This window comes from Squalius cephalus (genome assembly GCF_949319135.1).
Source record: "Squalius cephalus genome assembly, chromosome: 20".
NCBI lineage: Eukaryota > Metazoa > Chordata > Actinopteri > Cypriniformes > Leuciscidae > Squalius > Squalius cephalus.
The window spans coordinates 32,591,886-32,613,044 of NC_137141.1; the positions used below are offsets into that span (position 1 = coordinate 32,591,886).

General features: G+C 39.9%; 1 protein-coding gene across 1 annotated transcript; it reads right to left on the reverse strand.

The window, feature by feature from the left end:
- Window positions 1–1,071: 1,071 nt before the first annotated feature.
- Window positions 1,072–20,721, reverse strand: LOC307147640 (NLR family CARD domain-containing protein 3-like). The gene is made up of 7 exons (XM_079852537.1): window positions 20,571–20,721; window positions 19,128–19,285; window positions 17,823–17,924; window positions 8,162–10,018; window positions 5,797–5,967; window positions 5,107–5,268; window positions 1,072–3,808 (listed from the first exon to the last, which is right to left on the reverse strand). Exons 2-7 carry the CDS (start codon window positions 19,181–19,183, stop codon window positions 3,721–3,723), a joined length of 2,436 nt encoding a protein of 811 aa, XP_079708663.1. The 5' UTR covers window positions 19,184–19,285; window positions 20,571–20,721; the 3' UTR covers window positions 1,072–3,720.
- Window positions 20,722–21,159: the final 438 nt, after the last annotated feature.

Consider the following 21,159-nt stretch of genomic DNA (forward strand, 5'->3'; position numbering starts at 1 on the left):
GGCCCCAGCGCGGGGGGGGGAAGTGACCCCCGGGGACCAAACGAAATTTTTCCGTAGAAGTCTAGTAGACCAACATACCATAAAAAATTTCTTCATTCTCGGTGCCACGGTTCAGGTAGTTATTTAGGAAAAACTGCATTTTTTGGGGTTTGGGGGGGCCCAGCGCGGGGGGGGCCCAGCGCGGGGGGGGGGGAGTGGCCCCCGGGGACCAAACGAAATTTTTCCTTAGAAGTCTAGTGGGGCTACATGCCCACCAAATTTCATGTTCCCCGGTGCTTCGGTGTCCCTGGTATCGTTGACGAAAAATTTACGGGGGCCCCAGCGCGGGGGGGGAAGTGGCCCCCGGGGACCAAACGAAATTTTTCCGTAAAAGTCTATTAGACCAACATACCATAAAAATTTCTTCATCCTCGGTGCCACGGTTCAGGTAGTTATTTAGGAAAAACTGCATTTTTTTGGGTTTGGGGGGGCCCAGCTCGGGGGGGGAGTGGCCCCCGGGGACCAAAAGAAATTTTTCCTTAGAAGTCTAGTGGGGCTACATGCCCACCAATTTTCATGTTCCCCGATGCTTCTGTGTCCCTGGTATCGTTGACGAAAAATTCAGTAAGGTGACGAAAAAAAAAAAAAAAAAAAAAACTTTGCCAATCCCTATATGACCGCTTTCGCTAGCTACGCTAGCGGCGGTCATAATAAGTAGGGAGTAAATTGGAGAGGAATCTCTCATCTAAACACTCATCATAAAGAGACAAAATTAAGTAACATTCTTAAATTGCAAACATGAAAACTGATCTCATAGGAATATGTGAATAATAACCTTTTTCTGCTTATATCTCCTGTGATAATGTGAATATTGAATTGTGTTGCATTTGTTCATGTGTTGCATTTCAATAAGAGAGACAGAGACTCTGGTGGAGAGATGAACTGCACTGGATTCACACACTAATTTAACTTTTTAAATATCAAACATCCCGTCACTGATTCTTAAGACAAAATATGTGCCACAACTTCACCTGCCATTAGATTTTAAAACAGACACATTGATAAATGCTAGATTTGACAATGGTTGTAATCCATATTTGACACATTATTTTTATATATTTATAATAAACATTTGACATTACAAACATTCGTTTTTACTACTATACTTTACACTTAAATGAATAAATTCAACAAATGAAACTTACCCCATGATTTACTCACCCTCAAGCCATCCTAGCTGCATATGACTTTCTAATTTCAGACTAACACAATCGGAGATATATTAACAAAAGCTTTATAATGGCAGCGAATGGAGGACGAGATTTTGAAAACCCAAAAAGTGCATCAATCCATCATAAAAGTGCTCTACACGACTCTGGGGGGTTAATAAAGGCCTTTTGAAGCAAATCGATGCATTTGTGTAAGAAAAATATAAAAATATATGAGTAACCCCTGACGCGATGTATGGTTTTGTTTGAACTCTTGCGGTTCAAACAAATACGGCTGGGCAACAAAAAACTCAAACTCCTCTTCTAATCTATATATTGAAATCCTACAACATTTTTCTTTAAACATTCTCGTTTAGACTTCTAATTTGTGACCAGTGTTTTGTTTTGCTCTATCTTCGCTTCTGCGTTCATCAATACGTCAGGTCAAGGTTACCGTATTTTCCGGACTATAAGTCGCACTTTTTTTCATAGTTTGGCTGGTCCTGCGACTTATAGTCAGGTGCGATTTATGCTATTGTGTAGCTGAATAACTGTTAATGTGTTGCGTTAACACACCGGACACCTATTCAGCCTGTTGTTCTGTGTGCTTCTGTGTAGTTGAATAACTTGCCTTTCCAGATTAAATGTCTGTTCTTGGTCTTGGATTTTGTGAAATAAATTTCTAAATAAATGCGACTTATAGTCCAGTGCGACTTATATATGTTTTTTTCCTCTTCATGACGCATTTTTTGACTGATGCGACTTATACTCAAGAGCGACATATAGTCCGGAAAATACGGTAATTCTTTCGGTGTAAATCGATGCGTACAACCGTCTGTTGGAAGCTTTTTAGTGTATAAAGTTTTAAATATGGATATTTTTCTTACATAAATGCATTGCTTTGCTTTAAAAGGCCTTAATCAATCCCTGGAGCCGTGTGGAGTACGTTTATGGTGGATGGATCCACTTTTTTTTGGGCTTTAAAATCTCGTCCTCCATTCACTGCCATTATAAAGCTTGGAAGAGACAGGGATTTGTACTTCAAGAATAAAGTCATATACACCTAGGACGGCTTGAAGGTGAGTAAATATTGGGGTAATTTTCATTTTTGGGTAAACTATCCCTTTAAGAGTAAATTTCAATTACAGAGACCTCTGGTGGTGAGAGGAATGTCCTGCACTGGATTCACATACTCATTTAACCATTTAAATATCAAACCATCACATCACTGATTCTTGATGCAAAACAAGACTCACAACTTCATCTGAGTTTAAAACTGCAACATTGCTACATGCAAGAAAATGTCATAATCCAGGTGACATTTTTATATACATATGATAAACATTTGACTATACAAACTTTTTTTTTTGTTTTTATCTGTGTTGAACAATATGTGCTTTCAGGTTTATGAGATGAAAACGAATATGAAAAACACTTAAACATTTGAGAAAATACATTTTATAAATGATTTAAAAATGGTTCAAATAACTTTCTTTTAAATAACTGTGAGGATTTAGGAAGCAACAGTGAAGATAAATGATCAACCTATAATAAAGTTGAGGTCAAACGTCTTTATAGGAACACAATAGAAGTCTGTGGTGTGTCTCATATAGACTGAAGTCAATGTGTGTGAGTTTCTATATACACACTGAAATTAAGATTAGAAAAGAGAAAGAGTTTACAGCTGTGTGAGTTAAAGAGAGAGATAATGTGAGTGTTTCTTTCACTCAACTGTGTGTCTCAGTTGTTTCTCACAGATAGTCTCACACAGAGACACTGAACCACCAAAATAAAACCCAAATCCAGCATAGAGGATTTTTGAATGTGTGTGTGTGTGTGTGTGTGTGTGTGTGTGTGTGTGTGTGTGTGTGTGTCAGAGACGCTGTAGAAGGACAGAGTGCCGGCCGACCAGTTCAGATACACTCCTACTCTGTTAGAGCGATGTGAAGGGGCAGATATTTCTGCGCTATTATTAATGTGATAGATGGTTAATCTGTCATCAAAACAGTTCAGACTTCAGGACTTTTTACTGAATCCAAATCCTGGTCTCTCCTCCATGATCCACACTATAAAAGCAAAAGATGTCACACTCATTTTAGTGTACAAAAAGCCAATACGCACACTTGGATCTGTTTTTGCTTCATGTCTCCGACTGTCAGGGTTATGAATTCACTGTCTCTCTCTCGTCTAGCGTGCTGTTATGTGTGTGTGTGTCTGTGGGCGTGGTCACTGATCATCGGTGATCAGTAGCGCCAGCTGGATTCAATTGTTTGTCCCTTTATATGTTCAGTAACCGGTGTCTCATGTTGTCAGATCGTTGTGGTTTCCCGGTGTGTTTCCTGTGCCTGTTCCTGTGTTCTTTCGTGTGGATTGGATTCCCCGTGTCTTCGTCGTGTTCGTCTCCAGATTCCCTGCACTCTGCACTGAATCACGAGCACCGTCACGAGGGATTATTCACTGGATCTGAGCACCGTCACGAGGGATCATCATTGGACTTGAGCACCAGCACCTGTTGTCCACCGAGGCCCCTGCGTCACTGTTCCACCCAGCGTTTGTGTCCGCCCGCCTGTCCTGCTGTGTTGGTGACCATCTGTGTTTTGTGTTGACCAGTGTGCTGAATACTAATAAAGAGCGTTATTGCATTTACATCCTGTTCTGACAGCATTGTGAATTTACTTTCTAGAGCAGCAACAAGCTTTGAATTGATGTTTTGGGTTATGAGTCACAAGCAGCTGTTGATCATTCAGATCATCTTCAGTCACAGAGATCAAGACTAGGGTTGCAAAATTCTGGGAATTAACAGGAATTTATGGGAATAAACAGGAATAAACTGGGAATTGTCAAATTTTGAAGGTTGGCTTTTCATAGGGAACTTAAATATAGTTGAGGAAAGTATATTTTAGCATAATCTTGACTAAAACAAAAAGATGCCATTCAAATACACTTGAATATCCATGCCATTCCTCAATCACATGCACATAGCACACTGCTTACTGCATGGCTACTGAGACCACACCCCCTACTGGCACTGTGCATGCCTCCATCACATGTACAGAAGCCCAAAGCACAAGACTATTGAAGGCACACATTTGAGCCTGTGGACTAAACAAAGTGAAGTAAGTTTTGATGATATTATGGGGAAATATATTTATTAAATGTTTAAATTGCAAATACCACATACAAATGTATTCATAGCAAGCTGATAAGTTAGATGCTAAATAAGCTAGCATAACTTTATTTACCACATAAGTAGGGCTGGGCGGTATAACGGTATATATCGTTACCGCGGAAGAAAATGTCAACCGTAACAGATTTTTTTATTCTGTGTATACCGCGACATGTAAATAAGTAGGCGTGGTTAACTCGCGTGCAGCGTGCGTGAGACTGAGACACTGATATTTGTCAAAGAAACATGAAGAAAGACCAAGAGGATCTACAAAAGGAAACGTTTTCAAAATTAACGTGATATTTTCGGGGGGGAAGGCGCAGAAGTCAACTAGAGCAGTGCAGCACACTGAAAGTTTAGAGAGGCGCACATGCTCGCAACGGGGCTTACTTGACAACAAGTTCATATATTAATATTATAACGAATAGAAATAACCTTAAATAATGTATCTATCCCTCTCTTATGTGTACAGTTACTTTCAGAGTGGACAAGCAAGCGGTTGCCGAGGTAATGAATATTTCCAAAATTCCCCAGCTTAACTTCCCATGGAAATTTACCGGAAACTTTCCGGAAATTTACTGGAAATTTTCCGCCCCTTTGCAACCCTAATCAAGACACGTCCTTATTTTTCTGTGCAGTATATATGTATATATGTGCTGTATGCAGAGATCTATGGACATATGAGTTTACATTGACTTTATAGCAAACACACATAAACACAAATGACTGGATGATTGTTAGTGTTGAACATACTTGAGTTTTTCCAGTCTGTATTTTGGATCAGAGACCAGCTTGACTAATGATTGTCCTGGGTGATTGTAGCTCAGATCCAGCTCTCTCAGGTGTGAGGGGTTTGACCTCAGAGCTGAAGCCAGAAAACAACAGCCTTCCTCTGTCACCTTACAGCCAGATAATCTACAAACACACACACACACACACACACAATGAACATCACATCATCTATGACTGGAGATCACACACAGGAGTGATCAGATTAAATCAAATGGTTCACTGATTCAGTGTAGCACTTTTTCTCCACAGATTACTGATTACAGGTTCAGTTCAGTTGGAGTTAATCTGGGTCAGTGTTTCACTCAATGTCACAGTGTTGATGGAGCAGAATTTATCTCAGTTACCGTTTCTGTTCATCTCCACTCCTTACAACTTCGGCATTTTAATCAGAGTATATATATATATATATATATATATATAGATAGATAGATAGATAGATAGATAGATAGATAGATAGATAGATAGATAGATGGATAGATGGATGGATAGATGGATAGATAGATAGATAATAACATTCTGAAGCAAATACAAACTCAAAGTCTTAAGATTTTAGGGTCTGCTGATGTATTACAAACACATCAGAGATCAGGACTAGAGCAGAGATCCTCTTTAATTTTTATAACCAAGTGAATCTTACTCTGTTCTGCTTACCTCAGTATCTCTAGTTGACAATGTGAACTCTTCATTCCATCCGAGAGCAGCTTCACTCCTGAATCATGCAGGTCATTGTTACTCAGGTCCAGCTCTCTCAGTGAGTTTGATGATTGTATACATGAAGACAAAATTTCACAGCACTGACCAGTGAGATTACAGCCAGCAAGTCTATAAAAAGAATTAATGTGCAATGAAGAAAAAACAATCTGTTTTGGTACATTGATCCCAAGACTATTATTTAATGAATCACATCTGAATAAATTTATTAAAGGGGACCTATTATGCCTCTTTTTACAAGATGTAATATGTCTCATTTGTTCCCAGAATGTGTCTGAAGTTTCAGATCAAAATACCCCACAGATTATTTATTATTCCATGTTGAAAATGCCCATTTTTATTGGAAGGAAAATATGCTGATTTCATGCATTATCTTTAAATGCAAATGAGGTATTATCTTCATGCGTTTTAAAGCCATATAAATCCAAACTTCTGATACATGTTTTCTGAGCGCAAACATCAAAGCACGCGCACAGAAAGCTGGATGTCAGATGGTGTGTCCCATATGCATTAATTTAATACTCTTTTTGTAATGTCTTATTTAATGTCTTAGACATAACCTTGACAGTTTTATATTTGACAGTTTAAAACACACACAGTTCACATAATTACAGTCGGTTATGTCTGTAAAAGCATGTAAAGAAATCGCATGTGTAAATTAGATCTGTGTATTAAAGTGAAAGCAGCATAATATACAGTACCTTAATATACAGTACGTAGTTATATATATATATATATATATATATATATATATATATATAATAAAAAACTAATAACTATATATAATATATATAGTCTATATGGTTTAAAGAAAATATAAATAAGAAAAAAAGAAAATTGCTCACTGCTCTCAACTGAATTACTTTAGTAGCTTTATTAAGAATACACTTCTTACATGAATGCTAATGTTAAATGCTCTGGAAAGGAGATAAACGTGACGGACTGTGTACAGCTTAGGGTGGGGTCTATGCTAATAGGGTGATGTGATGTCATTTGTGATGTCACATATGCTAGAATCTGCAAACAGCTTGTTCTGAGACACTGCTTATGATTTATGGAGATTAAAAAAAAGGAGTGGGTGGATTTATACCATTAAATGGTGGTTCAAAAACCAAGTAAAATTGAAATTTGTATAATAGGTCTCCTTTAACTAACAAGGATGAAATATAGTTTAAGTATGGAGATAAGTTCAAATATTGTTTTCAGAAAAAACATTGATTCTACCCAACACTCTAATAAAAAATTAGAATGAAATAGTTCACTTATTTATTCATTTATCATTGAAGCATTTATTTATCTTCCCAGTTAAACACTGTGGGCCCTATCTTGCACCCAGCACAATTGACTTTGTACATCGACGCATGTATCATTCCTATTTTGCACCTGACGCACAACGGACTTTTCCCTCCACAGACGCACATCGGTAAACTAGGAAATACACTTGCGCTCCCCGGGGGCGGTTCAGCGCAAAGAGGAGGCGTGTTCTGGCGCAAACATTCCCTGATGCTATTTTGCAGGTTTAGAAAACAATTCCGCCACTGACCAGGAAAAACCTAGTCTAAAGTCAGTGGCGCGTTGTTCATGTTATTCATATGCTATTTTAAGGGCGCATGCTTGGCCATAATCAATGTAGCGTGTGCACAACGCGCATACACTTTGATTCTCTCATCTACACAGAAGCAGCAGTTTTCATTTTTGCAAATCATACATTATTACGATAGATAGATAGATAGATAGATAGATACACAATTTATTATAAAAGCATACATCTAGCTTACACATTTACCCAAATTATCATACGCCTGTTTAACCAAAGTTAATTTGGGTGGGTTTCTCCATCCCCAATGTCACTTCTCTCTCTTTTACGGCCGTGACGTGAGTGTTGCTCTCCTCGGCTGTGAACCGCTCCTGGCGCGCGCCTGGCAAATCCGCCATTACAATAGCAATCCGCCATGGAAAAAGCACGTCTGCTCTTAAAGGGAATGTGAGATGTCGCTCTGATTGGTTTATTTCACGTTACGCCCAAACCACACCTATGAACAATGAAGCTACTTCAGACCAACCCATTTTAGATTTGCGTCGGGCACAAGAGTCATTTATCCCGCAGGTATAATAGCAACAGCGCCCAAGACCCGCCCACAAAGTTACTTGCGTTTCGCGCTTGATACTTGCGTTTCAGATCATTAAAATAGGGCCCTGTGTCTGTCTTTTGCTGGTTTCATGTCAAAGAAAAGTATCATAATTTGATGTAGGAATTCAGTCTTGCTGTTCAGTTTGATCTCTATTCACATAAATGAATACTCACAGAGCTTTTTTGCAGTTCACCACAGCTGGTATCAGTCTCCTTCTGCCCTCATCTGATGTGTTGTATTTCTTCAGATCAAACTCATCTAGCACCTCCTCTGATATCTGAAGCATGTAGGCAATTGTTGAGCAGTGAGATGGAGAGAGTAGATTCACTGAGTGTTTCTCTGATTTCACAAACTCCTGAATCTCTCTGTGCAGAGTCTGATCCTTCATTTCCAGCAGACAGAGGAACAGACTGATGCATCTGTCAGCTGAGAGACACACATTACCCCTAATTTTATTTTGAATGTACTGTGTGGTTTCTCTGATAGTCTCTGAGCTGTTGACTGTGTGTGTCAGTATATCATGTAAGAGTCTCTGATTGGACTCCATTGAGACGCCCAGCAGGAACCGCAGGAAAAGATCCAGGTCTCCATTTTTACTCATGAAAGATTTCTTAACTGCTGCTTTTAGTAGCTCATACAGAGAGTTTTTCCGACTGTATATCTGATATCCTTCATTCAGAAACAACTTCAGTGATTCCTCATTTTTGACTACATGGCAGTAAAACACAAAGAAAGCAGCAAGAAACTCCTGAAAGCTGAGATGAATGAAGCAGTAGACTTTCCTCTGATCAATCACAGATTCCTCCATAAAGATCTCAGTGCAAATCTTATAATACACTGAGGCGTCTGTGACGTCTATGCCGCTCTCAATCAGGTCCTCCTCACAGAACATCACATTGCCCTTCATCAGCTGTTTGAAAGCCAGTTCAGCAAGTTTCACAATTACTTCTCTGTTGGACTTCAGGAGATTCTCTGGATCTCTCTCATCATTCTTCTGATTCCTCATGTTGATCTGAGTCAGCAGGAAGTGGATGTACATTTCAGTCAGAGTTTGAGGGATTTCTGCACTGAGATCTTGTTTCAGGAGGTTTTGAAGCACAGTGGCTGAGATCCAGCAGAAGACAGGCATATGACACATGATGTGGAGGCTTCTTGATCTTCTTATATGTGAGATGATTCTGCTGGCTTGAAGCTCGTCACTGATTCTCTTCCTGAAATATTCCTCCTTCTGAGGATCATTGAATCCCTGAATTTCTGTCATACGGTTGATGTATTTTGAGGGGATCTGATTGGCTGCTGCTGGTCTGGAAGTGATCCAGATATGAGCAGAGGGAAGCAGATCTCCTCTAATGAGGTTTGACATCAACACACTCAGTGATGAAGACTCAGTCACATCACAAACTTTATCATCATCTGTAAACATCACTTTAATTCTGCTTTCATCCAGACCATCAAAGATGAACACAACTTTACACTCCTCATAAATCTTTGAGTCCAGATCTTGAAGTTCAGGATGAAAGTCCAGCAGAAGTCTGTGAAGACTGTATTGGACATCTTTAATCAAGTTCAGCTCTCGAAATGCAAGCACAAACATGAAATCTACATCCTGATTGGCTTTTCCCTCGCTCCAGTCGAGAATGAACTTCTTCACAGAGACAGTTTTTCCAATTCCAGCAATGCCTTTAGTAAGAACAGTCTTGATTTTGTCTTTCTCCTCACACCCTGGTTGATGTAAGGGTTTAAAGATGTCATTGCAGTAGATTGGAGTGTCCTGTGTTCTGGCAGTTTTCTCTATCTGTAAAACCTCATGTTCTTCATTCACTCCTTCACTCTCTCCCTCTATGATATAGAGCTGTGTGTAGATCCTGTTCAGGAGGGTTTGATTCTCTTCTAGTTTGATTCCCTCAAATAAGCTCTCATACTTGTTCTTCATGCTGGTTTTGTGTTGGTCTTTGACTGTCAGACCCTCATCAGGCAGAGAGTCAGAGTCAGTGCAGGTCATTAATCTGATTACAGCATCTTTCTTCAGTCTGCAGAAACAGTGAGATGAAAAGGACAAACAACAGTGCAAACACAGTATTATAAATGTTTCTAGGGCGTTTTCACTAGGGCTGTAGTCAACCAAAGAAATGCTTAGTCGACCAAAGTCCTGTCCTGCGCAACAATTAGTCGAGAAAAAAAAAAAAAAAAAGACGCGATGTTTTGCATTTTGATTGAACATTTATTAAACAATTGTCAGAGCATTTATAAAACAACAACGAAAAACATCAATAATACATAAAACTATAATAATAATACAATTATTTGAAAATTAAGTGATTTTTTTTAACTGTAAAGTGAGGAGCTCTGTCCTAGGTCTATAGTCACAATCGCGCACTTGACCACACCACACGCTACAAAAAATATAACTGCTAAAACTGCCAAATAATGAAAAATCCTAACAAAAGCTCTCGTCTATACAGGCTGTATATTCTTCTTTACTTTCAAAAGCTATGGGTTAACTTTTGTCCAGCCGATCTAGGCGTTTTAAAACAAACACACAAAAAACCCAAATAGCCTTAAAAACAATCCTAATAATAATAGGCTGTATAGTAGGAAGGCCTATAGGTTTATTTTCGTTTTGTTACATTATTTAGGCTATTTTCAAACGCGTTAAGTGTACAAATAAAAACAAAAACATAAGAAAACACGATCTATTGAGTCAGCATAATAAAGCCGTTAAGGCTACTTATGGTGCGTTCACACCGGACGCGAATAGCGCGTCAGGCACGAGTGATTTCAATGTTAAGTCAATGCAAAGATGCGCGTAAAAATTCCTGCGGCGCGGTAGATCTGCAGATCTGCAGGCCTAGTCCACCTTTTTTATGTTGTGGGTAGGGCTGGGACAACGCGTCGAGGTCATCGATGACGTCGACGCAAAAAATACGTCGACGCAAAATATGCGCATCGATTCATCGACCTGTTTTTATTTCTCTAAAAAACGTTAGCAAAACGTTTACCTTATGTGCGCTGAATATACGCGATGGCGGGATCAACATTCTGTCCAACGTTATATAACCAATCCAGGGGTTTTTCTGCATTGATCTTTTTTTTGGCGGCTGTCAAAGCCTTATTTGATCGGTGAGTGATGTAGAATAGAATGACATAAGTACGAGAGAGAGCCCCGGCCGCGCGCGCGCGCACTCAGTCTTCAAACAACACGAGCGCTGCTTGCTCTCTCTCTCCCTCGTGCATATTAATCAAAATCATTAAACACGATAGAAAAAGGGCGAAACACCAAAGTTTCACGCGCGCTCGCGCACTCACAGTCTTCAAACTACACGAGCGCTGTCTTGCTCTCTCTCTCTCCCTCGTGCATATTAACCAAAATCATTAGACACGATAGAAAAAGGGCGGAACACCAAAGTTTCACGTGGAGCATTCAGAGATTTTTTTTTTTCTCCATGACAGGCTGCTGGCTCCCACTGTTAATTTTTATTTATTTTTTGTTGGAAAAGCACTCTCTGTATTAGCTTAAAGCCCTCAAGTTTACATTGGTTACTGTATTCTTTCAATTGCTCTAAACAAGTATTTTGGGTGACCTTTTTTATTTTTTTATTGAATGCTAGACATCAAGTTGTTGTTATTTTCATCTGAAAGAAGAACTTTTTTTCAGTAAGCTAGGCCCTATGTGTTCAGTAAGCTTGTTTCAGTAAGCTATGTGTTTTCAAGGCTTCAAGGTTTTATTGAATGCTATCTCTGACTAAGAATGCATTACTTTGCACTTGTATAGTCTTTTATTTTGTAATTTTAAGAGCAATAAACATATATTGCAATGTTAAGGAATTCATGTTTTTTCATTCAGATATGTAAATCAACATGTATAAATTGTTAGTAGTCAATTAATGGGGAGATAATCGGTAATCGAATCGAATCGAAATCGAATCGACCTGAAAAAATTAATCGTTAGATTAATCGATGCATCGGAAAAATAATCGTTAGATTAATCGATGCATCGAAAAAATAATCGCTAGATTAATCGTTTAAAAAATAATCGTTTATCCCAGCCCTAGTTGTGGGCCAAAAACACTAACATGTCCACATTCTTGGGTAAAAGACAGCTCCTTGACTTGTTAACAATAGGCTAAATCCTGCTTTGGAAAATATGTGCTCTGCAGGAGTGGAGGTTGCAGGGATGCAGAGCACGCGTTTGGCTGCCCGAGCAAGTCGTGGATATCTCTCCTCATTATTTATCTATCCTCATAGCTTGCACTCCACAGTCTTGTCGTCTTTTTTTGTAAAATGCAGCCAGACAAAATATTTAGATTTCTTGGACATTTTGTCGACTAAAGCCAAGTAGCGTTCTAACTGAATGAATACAGCAAAACTACCTATATTCCTTACTGAGTGCGAAGCAGCAGTGCAGCCAGCCACAGGTACGGTTCCCGAGTGTTCTACGTGGTGCGCTAAACTGTGGCTGTTACAAAATTTAAAGTTGCATTTAAAGTTGGGGATAAAACATAGGCTAATTATATTTAGAATACAGTAATATATAACTGCTTATAAAGGAATAAATATCAAGGAGTAAATCAATGAAAATTTCTTTATTGGTGAAAAAAAAAATAAAAAAAAAATAATGCAACTGGTCGACCAATGAGAATGTCAGTCGACCAAGACGGCATCGACCGATTAGTCGACTAAACGACTAAATTTGACAGCCCTAGTTTTCACACCTGAAAGTCCGCACCAAAGTTCATGTTTTGATACATTTTATACATTCGGTTAGTTTTGGTTTCACATTGCAATTATGCAAGCTCACTAAAGAACTTTACATGACGTACTTGCATCCTGTCGTCATCATCTATGTGGGTTATATTTTGACATTGATTGGTTTGTAAACGGATGTGTGTCTGATGTCAGCATGTTGTCAATTCAGCGGGTAACTTTGACAAGAATGAACGAACAGACGCATATCGTTGCAGCACCAACTATACTCAAGGCTAGTTCAAATTCGCCAAATGAACGTCCTTGTTGTGCAAACATTTTATTGTCGCCGGCAGGACGCAGGACAAATGTGTTTGTGTGTGTGTATGTGCGTGTGTGTGAATCAGCTGGAAGAAACGCTGTGGGCAGGACTGACAGATCTGCACATAAATATTCTTCTTCAGTTGTTTAGGCTACGCGGGAACCACCGGAAATTCCTGTAAATGGTCTGAAAGTCCGAACCATACAGAAAATGCTTTCACACTAGAAACTAAACAAACCCTTGTTCAGTTTGATCTGGACCGAGACTAGCTCTTTGCGTCTGACCAAATTTCGTCAGTTTGGTCTGGACCGTGGTCCGGGGGAGGTTTCACACCTGTAATTTTGATTCGGATCAAACAAAGTAGGTGTGAAAGGGCCCTAAGACACCAAACTCTAACATTTAATTATTTAAATGGTTTTAAATAGCTTAAATTACACTACATTTAGACAAATTTAACACTATTTACGTCACAGGGTACCACAACTTCCAATAGGAAAATTCAACTGCAGTAGCCACCGTTCAACCTGAAGAGGGCAGCACTCAGACGTTTTTACACCATATATTGTAGAATTAAAACACTTTAAACCCAAATGTCAAAAAAATTACTTGAATCAATGAAAAGCAAAAGTTTTAAGCGAAATTGACGAGCGTCTGAGGCGAAATCCGCTTGTCTGTTTGCAATATGGCTGATGTTGATTGAGCATTCATCGAGAGAGTGAATATTATTATATTAAATATTGAAAAACTATCAATGTTTTTCAAACAAAAGCACCAAATAAAATCATTCGCACGTAACGCGTGTATCACACCAGACGCTCAATTCGCGTCATTCGCGTGAACTGGACGCACGAATGAGGTGAATTCGTGTCCACCGCACCGCGCTAAACGCCTCGCGCCGCAGGACCTCCAGACGTGCGTAAACGCGTCTTTACATTGACTTAACATTGAAATCACTCGCGCCAGATGCTCTATTCGCGTTTGGTGTGAAAGCAGCATTAGAGGTCGTTCACATATCGCGTCTAAAAACACGTGGCAAGCGCAGTCGCGCCACTTTCTCCTTCTTTCCACAAACGCTTGTGCTGCGCAACTGTGGCGTCTGTCGTTGCTATGCAACCATGAACTGCGCTCTCCATGATGACGAGGAAGTATGTGTGTTGCGTTTTGGGATATTGTCTTGGCAACTAATTAATGAGACTGATTGAGAAATGAGAAACACTGGGGCGGGAGCTGTATATTGAGAGACTGGGGGTGGAAAAATGTTTAAATGGAGCGCAAAAGACGATGGAAGGGGGCTCGGTTCCAGTTACATTGTTAATAACAAGACGGCGGTACTCGCCTTTTTTTTGGGAGGGGGGTGTTGTTCGCGGTCGGTTAGGGCCGTCGGCGATGAAGCTAGATAGCGGGTGCGGGGAGAGAGTATCTACCCTATTGTCGTCGCTACTGTGCTGAATGCTGATGCTATTGAACTGCAAAAGCCCGACTGGACTTTGCCCTTTTGGAACTGACCTATGGTGGGATTTCCCCTTTTGTGACTGAAGGGGGTTGCACACCGAACGTGCAGCGCCACGTCTTTTAAATTCGAACACATTATTCTCTATGAGCGTACACACACTGGCTGCGCCTTTCGGCTTCTGTCCGTGGCGCCCAGCAACGGCTCAGGACCGTGTTCATAATCCTGCCGCGCCACAGAGCGCCATTTACATAATTTTACATTAAATGTACATTTATTTGTCTCAAATCGTCGTTAATGTATATACTGACTTTACCCTGTGCTACAATATACATTTAGTTTTACATTCATTCACAGAAATCAGCTGCTTGAATGAAAATTGCTGATGTTATCGGATTTTCAGGTGATACTGTCAATTCATTCAGTTAACGGACGCTCTAAAGTGAATTCAGACTGCAGACTTAGCAACGATTGTATTTAATTGTACAGTACAATCATAACATAGTACAGGCATTATCTTAATTTCATAATGTCCTTAAACATAACAATATTGCTGGCCATAAACTGAGAAAGTGCGCGTCCGGTGTGCGATACCTCGAGTTGTCCTAGACGTGACGCGGCGCGGCGTGGCGCGGCGCTGCGCGTCCGGTGTGTGACCCCCTTGAGACTGTCAGAAGTCAACGTGAGTGCTTAAGTGATGACACACCGCGACGACACCACTCACATTTCCCTTCACGGAACGGTGTGGAATCTCTTCCCCACCCCCAGCAATTGGGAGGGGCAACGTCGCTGTGGGCGAGTTAAGTGTTCTTTTAAGATTGTTTCTGTTTTTAAATTAAACTGATGTATTTAATAAAGTTGCTCTTTGATAGTAAGGGTGGGTGGAACTGAAACTGGGAAGGTTTAGGGAACAGCCATAGGTACCATTTTGCACCTGCAAGGAGTTGAGGTTTTAAATGAGTTTGAAGTGCCACTGTAATTGATTCTGGTTGTTGTCACTAATAAAGTGAGTGAATTCACGTAGTGCTCGGTGTAGTTCTACGGCTTTCCAGGTTGTGTTTAGCCTGACCTTTTAGTCCCCTCTGTTAATAAAACTGCATATTTTGATTGAAGTTGTGGTGGTGTGTTGTCTTCTGTTGCCAGACCATACTGGCTAAAATAAGTAAAGGTGGTGGCAGCAGCCTATTAAGATTTATCGAGCTACAGTATCAACAAAGGATTAATTGATTTCTAGCCCTTGCATTAGATTTACTACTGTCACGGTTTTCAGATGCATTGTTTCCTTCTTGTCTCGTGCCTTTGTTATTTGTGTGTGTGTCTGTGTCGCGTGGGTTGGGCGTGGCCCAAACAATCCTGTTCATTCATTCAATCTCTAATCAGCTCGGCGCCAGCTGCAACTCATCTCCATAGCCTATTTATACTCACCGGTTTCTTTTCTCCACTGTCAGATCGTTGTCGATGTCTAGATGTCTGGTGTTCCTCGTCTGTGATCGTGTGGTGTTGTTCGAGTTTCCTGTTACCTGTTCCAGTTCGTGTTCACGTCGGATTCATCATCATCATCATCACATCACCCTGCACCAGCTCTTCTCTCTGTGTTTGGCCATCGAGGTCCCTGCGCTGCCCACCCACCTGTGTTGTTTGTTGCCTCTGTTCGGCTTGTCTCAAATAAAGAGTTGACTGCACCTGCTTTTGCTTCCTCGTTATTCCAGTATGACAACTACTAGATGTATTTATGGATATGAGAAATAAAAACCCGCCTTATACAGCTTTGATCAGCTGTTCGGCTGAGCTTTCGATGTTGTTAAAGGGGGGGTGAAATGCTCATTTTCACTCAATCTCCTGTTAATCTTGAGTACCTATAGAGTAGTATTGCATCCTTCATATCTCCAAAAAGTCTTTAGTTTTATTATATTTATAAAAGTAAGATAGGCTGTACCGAGTCTTTCCGGAAAAAAACGAGCGGCTGGAGGCGGGCCCTGTGGGCGAAGCTGTGCTAACGCGCCGAGCTAGTAACAACACACAGAGACAATAGAAGCAGTTTTACTCACCGAACCTTTATCATTGTGACTGCTCGATCCTTAAGCATTAGACGATCTGCAAATCCGTCGATCTGGGCTTTGTTTATAAAACAATCATCGTCGAAATGCAGGGAACAAACAGTCTACACAACTCCGTTTATGCTCAGGAAAAACAAACTCCATCCACTGGTGCCTTAACGCCGGGTTCTTTGGGAATCTGTGCAGGGTTGTCTTGCCCTGGCAACCAAAAACACACTTCTTTGGTGACATTGACTTCCCAAAAGCCGGGCAGGGCGCTTTGATGGCGAACTGCTTTCGCTCTCTTGCTCTGGTCTACGAGTGCGCGCGCGCCCGCGATCTTACCGGAGAAGTGCCCTTAGGACCCATATAAGGAAATTCCGTTACATCTGACGTCACAAATACCCATACTCGAAAAAAACTTTCCGAAACTTGTGACAAACCGGAAGGACAATTTTTGGCACAGAAATACTCCTTCAAACGTACAATTTAATTTTTGAAACTTTGTCCATGTTTAGCATGGGAATCCAACTCTTTAACAGTGTAAAAAACTCAGTATGCATGAAATAGCATATCACCCCCCCTTTAAAGAAAGGGCGAAGCTGATCGGTTGGTTTTTGACATGACCTGTGGTGCGCTTGTGGCATTCTGAAAAGTTGAGATGTTTTCATCTCGCCGCGCCACAGGTTGCGACTGCGTTGCTTCTATTATGAGTGCGCTTGCCGCGCATCTACATTTGAAATAATGAATTTGCACACGCAAAATACGCGATATGTTAACGGCCCATTAAAGTCACCATTTTAATTTCAGGAGGTTTTAAATCTGGGGACGGAAAAACAGGAATCGCAGTATTGTTTACATGTGATAATTAAACTTCAAAAGGCTATGATTTAATTAATTAAACGCGAGCACTGCATGTTTCCATGTAAAAATGTGGTGCTGTTGTACGTTTTTATGTGCTCGTGCTTTTAGAGCAGTTTGTAGTCACCAAATAGCCCACATTTATGATTGCTTTGTTTAAATTCATGGTGTTTATATCATAACTGTAAACTCACATTTTGGACAGGAATGTTTTGATGGCATTTCTTTTCATATAACCTCTGTATAATGCCTATAATAACGTAGTGTTTATAAATACATAATACATAAAAGATGATATTTTGAAGAATATCGTTAACCAAACAGTTGATGGACCATCAACATTACCAACATTCTTCAAAATATCTTCTTTTTATGTTCAACAGAAGAGAGAAAATCCAAACAGGTTTGGAACAGGGTGAGTAAATGATGACCGAATTTTCATTTTTGGGTGAACTATTGCTTTAAGTCACATTTATACTCACTCAAGGTCAGAGGTCACTGCTCCAGTCCTGAGATTAGGGGGAATGTGCAGGGACTCGTCACTCTTCATAGACACACAGCTGGGTTCTGGAGATGCTGTATTGCTAATTTATAGCAATGTTGTAGAAAAACAGTGTTGTAGAAAAAGACAGAACAGAAAAAAAATACTTAAATCAGGCTTCCTCTCAAACTTCACTTGATGCATCTTCTCCAAGTTATAATGAAGATCTAGGCTCAATGTTGCGTTCTTGACTCACTGTTCACTGGTTTTGGAGCAGTTAGTTTACCCAGTGATCAAGCTAAGATTATATATTTCATGTCTCTGTAGTTAACTACAAGAACATTGTAATCCTGATTCTCTGCTGCTTGCAATAATGCAAAAAGTTCTTCAGTGAACATTCTTCTTCATCTACCTTAAATATTCACTAAAGGGCTACTAATGAGACATTAAGAAGGTGAATGGGGTGTAAGGTACCTTCATGTCACGATTCGCTACATATCACGGTACAGAACTCACGATACAATATTATTGTGATACTCCAAGACATACGATAAAAGGTTAACAAAAAATATACTGTTGATTAAAATGATAAATTTTATATTATAGTGTGGGTGTAAATGAATAGGCTTGGACTTGGTGCTGGTAACCCAATGTTGTAGGCCACTTTTCACTGGTAACATAAGACATTTGCCATTAACAGGACCCACAAATATTCCCCCATTGCATTATTAGGCTAAACATTATATCCAACATTAAAAATAGTTTCATGTAGTACTGACACTAATTTTTTTTTGTTTTGTTTTTTTGGGGGGGGGGGTGAACTGTGACATTGTGACACGATATATTGTTACAGCCCTAGAATCCACACATTCACTGCTATGAAGAAACATTCGATAAAAACATGAATGTCTAGGCCATTCTTTACCAATTTTAGTATGGCTGTGAATTCTTCATGAGTTTAACTAATGAGCCACCGTATTAAAATGTATAACAAATTATATACAAGTACAACTAACTTAATTTCAGAGATTGCTCCCATAAAAGTGCTTGAATCCAGTTGTGATTGTCTTTATGATGCACGATAATGGTCGCAGAAATGTTTTTATAAAACAGGTTTAATTGGTTTTCATTTTCACAAGGAAGAGGAGAGCTGAGAAAAAGATGGTCATTTATGAAAACACAGGTAAACCAGATTTCTTTCTGTCTGTATACCTGGCATCAGATGGTAGGGCGCAGAGGTGAACAGTATTTTTACTCCTTACTGTATTTTGTTTCACTACAGCAGTTGGATCATGTTTATACTCACTCAGGGACAGGGTCAGAGGTCACTGCTTCGTCAATGAGTTTAGGGGAGTCCATCATTGATGCATCACTCTTTTTAGACACACAGCTGGGTTCTGGATGTGTGTGAACATCCTAATCCTCCTCTCTCTTCTCACAGACACTCATTTTACAGGCAGTACACTGAAACACACAGAGTAAAAATGTACAACAGTTTTCAACATTAGTTCCCAGTTCGGTCACGTTCGACGTAGTCAGACGTACCGTACTGATTGGGATTACGCTTACGGTGCGTGTCCACTACAGCGTTAAAACCATAGACGGTAAAATAAATGGACACAGCAACCCCATTGGATTCAACAGAGAAAAGTGAAGTCAATTAGAAGCACTCACTTCCTGATGGCTGAGTGTACTGCGCAGACTCAAACTGAGCTTGACGACGTAGATGTGACATGAGCAACCTGTCTGACAGCTGTAAGTCTTCTAGTAGCTGTGCCAAGAGAAATCTGAATCATTCCCTTCCGAAACTTGCAGAGACGGAGAGTGTGAGTAGGAGGTGTCCATGAGCTAGCAGCAGGAGCAACTTGTGCTATTTATTTTGCTATTAATTATTTTGTCATTTTGCCTCCACGTCCCCCCGATTGCCCGTGAGCTTCTCCTCCTGTCCATACGGTAATCTCTCTACTGTGCGACAGAGAGTCGCGTGGTTATGACGCAATCGTTAGCCTATTTTTACAAAAACTGCTTCTACGGGGCCATAACGTAAGATACAAGGTAATGGAGCCTTTTATACATTTTCGTGTTTCTTTAGAAATAAATAATGGCCAAATGGTGTCTTTAAACGCATCAGATGTAAAGTTATTCGTTGTCAAAGTGACGCCAAAATGAATGGGAGTCAATGGCATGCTAACAGCAGGTGATGGTCTGCTAATCAATGGCGGCCCGGGGAAGCTTCAGTTTTTTCTGAAAGATTACCCCCTTGGTTAAAACTCAGTGCCGCTGGCAACGCTATAACCCCTCCGCTTGGGTGTGTGTCTGGGTGTGTTTAATATATGTTGTTTTTTTTTCAACACACACACACACAGTATAATCATTAGAGATGCACGCGATTACATTTAGATATAGACAAGCTTTGTTTCCAAATGCATATAAAAGATATCCTTTCAATTGTATAAACTTTTATAAAACCAGCCATAATCACAATGAACACATCCAAAATGAAATATTTAATATACAATATATAACAACTGCAAAGCGTCTAATTTGTAAACAAAATGATTTACACACTAAATCCAGCATAAACTCCGGCACAATTTGCATATTTGCAACTCTCAAGACAGAGTCACATCCCGAACCTCACAGCGGCTGCCGACCGTGATGTGCTCATTTCATGTCTCAGTAATCACTGATAATAACATTCAGATAAATTATTATAAATATGATCGCAGAAATGTTTGTTCAAACCTACCTCTTTCTCAACAATGAAGAACGTCAAACACAAACTTCATTCAGTTCATAAATCCAATTCTGTCTCTGATAAACAGCATTAAACTGATCTGTTCTCAAATTGACTCACATTATTCTCAAACAGCTTCTCTCCTGATGTTCATGTTCGTCACATAAAATGGATTCTGTTGTCAACTTAAAACAAACTGGTTCAACTGGTCAACATGTTTTACCTTTGTGTTTACCGTGTGCGAAACACCTGATCAGGTGAAGCAGTTTTCTTCACATTCCCATATGCCCACATAAAACACAAACACATAAGTATGTTTACAGTAATGCTCTGACTTTACCTGTGCTAAGAAACATGACGAGATGTCTTGAATTCTTGTCGTTTTCAGAAAATGTCAACAAGCTCTGCTGTAATGTATGAGACAGGTTATGACACAAAATGATGGTTGACGAACAGCAGGGATTTGATATTGCTTTTAAACAACATGAGATATTACTATTAACGTAAGTTAACGGCTACTCACATTTTAGACACACTGTCTATTATTTTGTCTATTTTTGTTCCATTAATGCAAATATGTCCACAACCCAGATAGCACACG

What these genes read in the sequence shown, in the direction of transcription:
- LOC307147640 (XM_079852537.1), bottom strand. Translation starts at nt 19,183, where the DNA reads ATGATGGACTCCCCTAAACTCATTGACGAAGCAGTGACCTCTGACCCT. An exon ending in TGTCAACTAGAGATACTGAG is followed by an intron (nt 5,269 to 5,796) that starts GTAAGCAGAACA and finishes GTGTGTTTGTAG; the next exon opens with ATTATCTGGCTGTAAGGTGA. An exon ending in TACAGACTGGAAAAACTCAA is followed by an intron (nt 3,809 to 5,106) that starts GTATGTTCAACA and finishes GCTCTTTATTAG; the next exon opens with TATTCAGCACACTGGTCAAC.